The sequence below is a fragment of the Drosophila eugracilis genome, unplaced genomic scaffold (assembly GCF_018153835.1).
Source record: "Drosophila eugracilis isolate 14026-0451.02 unplaced genomic scaffold, ASM1815383v1 contig_477, whole genome shotgun sequence".
In the NCBI taxonomy this organism is placed as follows: domain Eukaryota; kingdom Metazoa; phylum Arthropoda; class Insecta; order Diptera; family Drosophilidae; genus Drosophila; species Drosophila eugracilis.
The window spans coordinates 20779-26958 of record NW_024573346.1 but is presented as its reverse complement, the minus strand read 5'-3'; the positions used below and the strand labels follow the sequence as shown (position 1 = coordinate 26958).

General features: G+C 43.1%; 1 protein-coding gene across 1 annotated transcript; it reads left to right on the top strand.

Moving 5' to 3' along the window:
- Nucleotides 1-4357: 4357 nt before the first annotated feature.
- On the top strand, nucleotides 4358-5797 carry LOC108115592 (putative mediator of RNA polymerase II transcription subunit 26). The gene has a single exon (XM_017227105.2). It carries the CDS (start codon nucleotides 4397-4399, stop codon nucleotides 5795-5797), a length of 1401 nt encoding a protein of 466 aa, XP_017082594.2. The 5' UTR covers nucleotides 4358-4396.
- Nucleotides 5798-6180: the final 383 nt, after the last annotated feature.

The following is a 6180-nucleotide window of genomic DNA, read 5'->3' as shown; positions in this document are numbered from 1 at the left end:
GTCGAATTCTATTTGTGCACGAGCCGTGACCCCAAGCCAAATCCCACTCAAGGGCAAAATTCATTAATAATTCGGCAAAAACGTTAAAGACACAAAGTCAAAGCCTAGCGTCATAAATGAAAGACAAATAAATGGCCCAAAAAGAAGTTGGAAATGAAATGTGAAAGGACATTCCTGCTGGCCCTGTGGCTTTTGTTTCGACCAAAAACTTTTAGCATTGTTTTGGGGAATTCTTTCTGGCTAGCAATATGCAGCAATTATTAAGATTAATACTTCTAATATGATGAGCGTTTGGCCACAAGAGCGTGACCAAGATGTGTGAGGTCGAGCTGATGTGTTTTTAATGAGTTGAAGGAGCCAAAAGTGGAGGGGATGTTAGGTCATAGCAATTAAGCAACATTAATTAATATTAAATATTTCAATGGCAATTAAATGAAATAATTCCTAAATGCCCACCGAACAGCCGCAAAAGCCACAACTAGAAGATGGAAAACTTTTTAGTCCGGAGAGAAAATGAAAATTTCATTAGCCGCAAAAGGCCAAATGGATTTCCTTTCAGCCCCCTTATACATAGACTATCCATCCACCTACTTGCCATTCAAAAAGTTTTCAGCTTATCCCAAAAAGGACACATGTTACAAAATTAGCAAATAAATTTCAAGTAGGACCCAAACTTGCCGCGCGCAATCCAAATGCAAATGAAATGCAACACGATTGTTGATCAGGGATGAGGAAAAACGAGGGGAATTTATTTAACTGAACCGAAATGAAACGAACTCAACTGAACTGAAACCCGTGCTGCATTTCTTATGACCGTGGGCAGGAAAATATTTTCCAAGGCATTTCAATTTGGCCCCCGCAATACGCGTAATTGAAATTTGCATTTGTGTGGAGCGTAGGCGAAAACAAAGCTAGGGAAAAGAAAATCAAATGAAATGGAGGTGGGGGAACGAGATGGTAGCCAAGAAAAGCAGAAACGAATCGAGGGCAAGAAACTCCATCCTGAAGAAAGACCAATTAAGAGCCGCGGCGTGGAATTTTGATTGCGGTTTGCAAATTTCCAACAGGCCAGACTAGGAATTCAGCAAAAGAGGCCTCACAGGCCTCTGCCGTTTCGGCCACGAAACGAAAGGTAATGAAAATTTTTATTTTTTCCCTGTTTTCCTCCTTTACTTGGTCACTTTTCAGCACATTAGAACTGTTGATATTTATTTAAAAGAAAAAAGAAGGAAGTAGCAGGACCTGCCAGCGTTGACATTCAAGTCAATCGAAAAGTTTACACAAAACGCGAGTCTGTGTCCTCGGTCACCTGAGTCAACAGCTCTGCCTGACCCTCTCCGTTGGCAACGAGGCAATGAAATGCCGCCAGTTGCTTTTACCAAGAAATTCCAAAAAAGTTCCATGAACCAGTAAATAAGTAAGGAGAGTAGGTACCAATCACTGGAAAAAGATTTTACGGATTTTGAAAAAGGATTTTGATAACTTTTAGCCTGTTTAGGGAATTGATGAAAAGGTTTTTGAGTTTAAAAACTTGATTCTTGGGCAAAAGTTGTTGTCTTTTTCTAAAGTTCTTGGAAAGTTTTATTATTTTTGAAAGCTTCTATTATATTTACTAGAATATAACCCTAAAAATCATTGCTAATCTGGCATAAGAAAACTCTAAACCCAAATGTACTTCCCTTTTTAAGCACTCATAAACAAATATGAGTTTCGCCATAAAAACCCACACATAAAGTCACAGCCCACTTCGAATTACAAATTCTAATACCAAGAATTTAATCACGTATAACAATTTTTCATGTGCCAAAAAAATGTCTTAAAAACTTTTGAGCCCGCACCCCTCGACCATCGTACCGCAAATTGTTTAAAACAAGCATTGAAAAAAAAAAAACACAAGAAGCAACACAAACAGGCGGCTCAATTCCAGGAATAAAGCCAGAGGACATTTGTGAAAAAGGGCGAGGAGAGGCGAGGGTTTAGACGTCAGTTCGCATTAGGCCCTCAACTATAGCCAAGGCCAAGTTTTGGGCCGAATCTGTGGACCAGTAGCAAAACGACGCTTGCCACCGCATTGACGGCCGAAAGGCAATGGAACCGTAAATTCTATTGCATGACTTGATTAAATTCGCATGCAACGATGACCGTCGACCCAGGAACCCTAAAGCCGCCTGGAACCCTCCGCCCTGGTAACCACCACCATCAGGTCAAACAAAGGCCAGCGACGTTGCCAACTATGGCATAGCTGGAATTTCTTGGCTATTTGCAAGCTGCCTTGGCCCATGGCTTCTGTTTTTGCTTGTGGATTTTGCCTTTCCTTCGACCGTTTCCTCATTTTAACGTTTTAACGTGACTTAATGAAGTTTCAGTGTCACAGCAAAAGCTGCTGCTCCAGCTCCTGCTGCTCCTTGGTCCTCTTCGCCTGTTAATTTTATGATGGATTTTATGCAGAGCGCGCCAAAAAGGAAACTTTGAACTTTAATAAGTATGTGTATGCAAGCATTTAACTTTGCCATCGTTTCGTTCCTAGATTTTTCCTTCTATATAGATTTTTTCATCTATTTTTATATTTTTTTGACCAGAAGAGCCGTGTTAAGCTAGCTGAGCTAGCTGGCTGGCTGGCTGGCTTCTTTTCTATGGGAACTTTGCTAAAATATGCTTCAGAGGGCTTGAAAGCATTTGAAGTAATGAAAAAGAAGTGAAAAAAAATTGCATCCAACAAGTAACCACGCACACACACACACACACACATACTGGAAAAGTGGTTTCGAAGGGGGGTTGGGTGTAACTATACAGCGAAGCTGCGCAAAATTTAACGAAGCTTAACCTCATTCAATGTGAAAATACACTTTACGTGTACTTTGCGCTGTCATTTCGGGCGCAACTCGAGCAGCAATTGTGCAAATACTTTGTGCCGAAAGTGCGGTGACGAGGGGCGTTGGTGGTGATGGTGGTGAAAGGGGGCGTGACTGGGGCAGGTGTATATATAAATATATATTTGTATATATATGTATAGAGGTGGTGAACTTTTCAAACTTAAATGCAGAACAGAATGATGAATGATCCAAAGATGCTCGGTTGCTAGCAGCCCGAAGAACTCACTTTATCTCCGTGTTTCGACGACTTTCTCATTGCTGGTGAGGAAATATTTGATTTCCCGCTTAAGGCAACAACACTGAGAAGAAGTTTTTGTCACAAAAAGATAACCTTTTACAGCATTTTATTATTAGATTTCAAGTTCTTAGGCCACATTTCCATTTATTAAAATAAATTTCGTATAAACGGGATTTATATCCAATCATTGCAGTTTCTATTTTCCTTCTCACCTATTAAACGATATTATAATAACTTTAATAATCTGAAACAACCCCCCGCTTTCGCTAACTGCACATTGAAATCGCGGTAAATCTTATTTTCTCAAAGGTTCTTTAAAATTGAATCACTCTTGCTCCAAAGTCAGCTTCATTGAATGATTGTCTATGTGATGGTGTGGCGGTGTGGAGATGTAGAGAGGCCAGGTAAATTATGCAAGAACATCGATACCAAATGTCGTCAACTGCATCCAATTGAAAACTGAAAGTGCTGCTGCAACCCGAGATCTTAACTGGGTTTCATATGGCCGCGAATCTCCGGCGATTGCACTTGGCAAAGGCCGCACCGCAGGCACATGAAACGCACGTCACCGAGCGTCACCATTTGTGCAATCAAACATCGAAATGGCCGCGACATTGACCGCAAGCTTCCAGAGTGTGAAATCCGATGCGGCTGGGAGCCGAACAATGCACAGTGTTAAAAAATTGAGAGGAAATCTGATGAAAAATTGTCTTAAATTGGAGAAAAACTAGCGGAAAGCTGGGGGAAAACTTAAATATTTTCGAAAACAAGTAATTAGCTTATTTCATTCAAACCATTGAAATTTCTTAAAGATTTTAATAATCTTAACCCTTAACCCACTGTTCGTTAGGTCGTCGTCCATTGCGGCCCAGCAATTGCGGTGGCTGTGGATTTTGTGATTGCGGATTGTGCGGCCAGCGGATCGCTGCCTCACTTGCATCTGAAAGGGACAATCTGGACAACTGTTCCGCCAAGTGAAAGTGAGGGCCTCCACTTACACAATCCCTAGCCGAGAGCCAATGAACTTGAAGTGCCGAAGACTATCCAATTACAAGTAGTGCACTCTATGTGCGCGGGTGTGGGTGTTATAAAAACACCAACGCGATGTCACAAATTTGCATTTCAAAGCGGACCAACACCCACGACAGCTGCATCCAAAAAACACGCACTCCGTTCGAGGATTGGGACACAGGACAGCCAGGACGAACATACAGAGAGATACCCACCCGTTATGAGACCGCCAAAATCCGGCCAAGGCATTGGCCTACAAGCCAACAGTACATTAATGATCTATGCATTAATGTGGCTCTCGTTGGCCATGACAATGGAGGCCATAGATGCCCCATTGCCGCTGTCCCTGGCGGAGTTCCCGATTCTGCCGCTGGAACATGGCGGCAGCAAACACCATTACCAGGAAACTGGTGTGGAATCGTTGCCGGGATTAACAGGATATACGCGAAATTATTATCACCCCTCTGACACTGCAACGGCCGATGACTTGGCAACATATGGAAATTATGCTCACAACCTCCTGGCCACCCACCACAATCCACATCCACATCCACTACATTCTCATGCCAGTGTCTCCTCCCTTGGCACCACGGCCAATGGCTTTGTGCCCTTCTACTACAACAGCAAACTGCACTCGCAATTCAGCGAGGATGAGGAGCCGCGTCGCGACCCATCGGCCAATATCGATTTTGTCATTAATACGGCAAATTATGAGCCAAATTCCGCTGGCTATGAGGAGGAGCTACATCACAGGGAGCCCTTCGACAGCTATGCATATCGGCCCCGGGTGCAGTTTCCCACGTCGCCACCCAGTCATTACCATTTCGAACAAATTTCCAATTATCGGGAGAACCGGCAGCACCAGCAGCAACACCATCAGGAGGAGCAGGAGCATGAGGATAATTCCAGTGTCTATGGACGGCTCAAAGAGCTGCAAACATTGGCTAAACCAGTGAAGCGTCAGCAGGAGGACTCCCTATCGAATCACCAACAACAAAATCAGGATCTGCCAGGAAGACACCAGCTACTAGAACAGCGACAACATCAGCAAATCGAAGGAAGACAACTGCAACACCAACAGCAACATTTCCAGCAGCATTTGCAACAGAAGCATTTACATCCTCAGGATCAGCGGCAACAACAGCGCTTGGGTGTTTCCCAGGATCAGCAGCTTTTGTACTCCCACAAGGATACCCAAATTGCAGATCTGCCGGCCATAACCACCAGTGTTCGCCATACCCCAGAGAGTAGTAAAGCTGTAGCTGGAGTGCCTCTATCCAAGCACATCGAGATCACCAAGAATGTTCCCGTCACCCACTACCAGAAGCAACATGTTCCCTATAAGCAAACTGTCCAGATGCAAGTTCCTCGCACTGTGATCGCTGCCATACCCAAACCCATGCCCATCAAAATCCCAGTGGCCAAAACAGTGGCAGTTCCTCAACTGCAGGAGGTTAAGATCCCAATAGAGCGGGTGAAACCTGTGCCCGTAGAGCGACCCATTCCGTTTGTGGTGGAACGAAGGGTACCATACAGAGTGGAGAAGCCAGTGGTCTCGCCAGTTTATTATCCGTATCCGGTTAAAGTGCCAGTGGTGCGCACGGTGGTGCACAAGCAGCGACCCCAATATGTGGCACCCGGTTGGAGTGCCACCGGCAATCATCTGCTGGGCTAGGGGTACATAAGCTCCCCCTCTCTCTTTTAAAATTCTAATATGTATGCATATAATGTTAAGTCTTAAATAATAAATTGTTAATCTGGTTTTCAAGCGAGCCTTAAGTCCTTTTTGTATACCCTTTCAAGGAGTTTTGAGATATTTTATGGAAGTACAAAGAATAAAGTAAATAATTGTAAACCATTTTTAAGCCCTTAAGACAACCTGATTTTGTTAGAATCTTTTAAAGTCTAAATCAAAGTATCAATACTTTAACATCATAACGTTGTATTAACAATTCTTACATCTTCTCAAAGAACTATCTTTAAAGTTAAAATTTATAATAGAACATTGACATTTTCCCTTGGCTGTTAGGGAATTTCACGGTTAGCTTAACCCTTTAC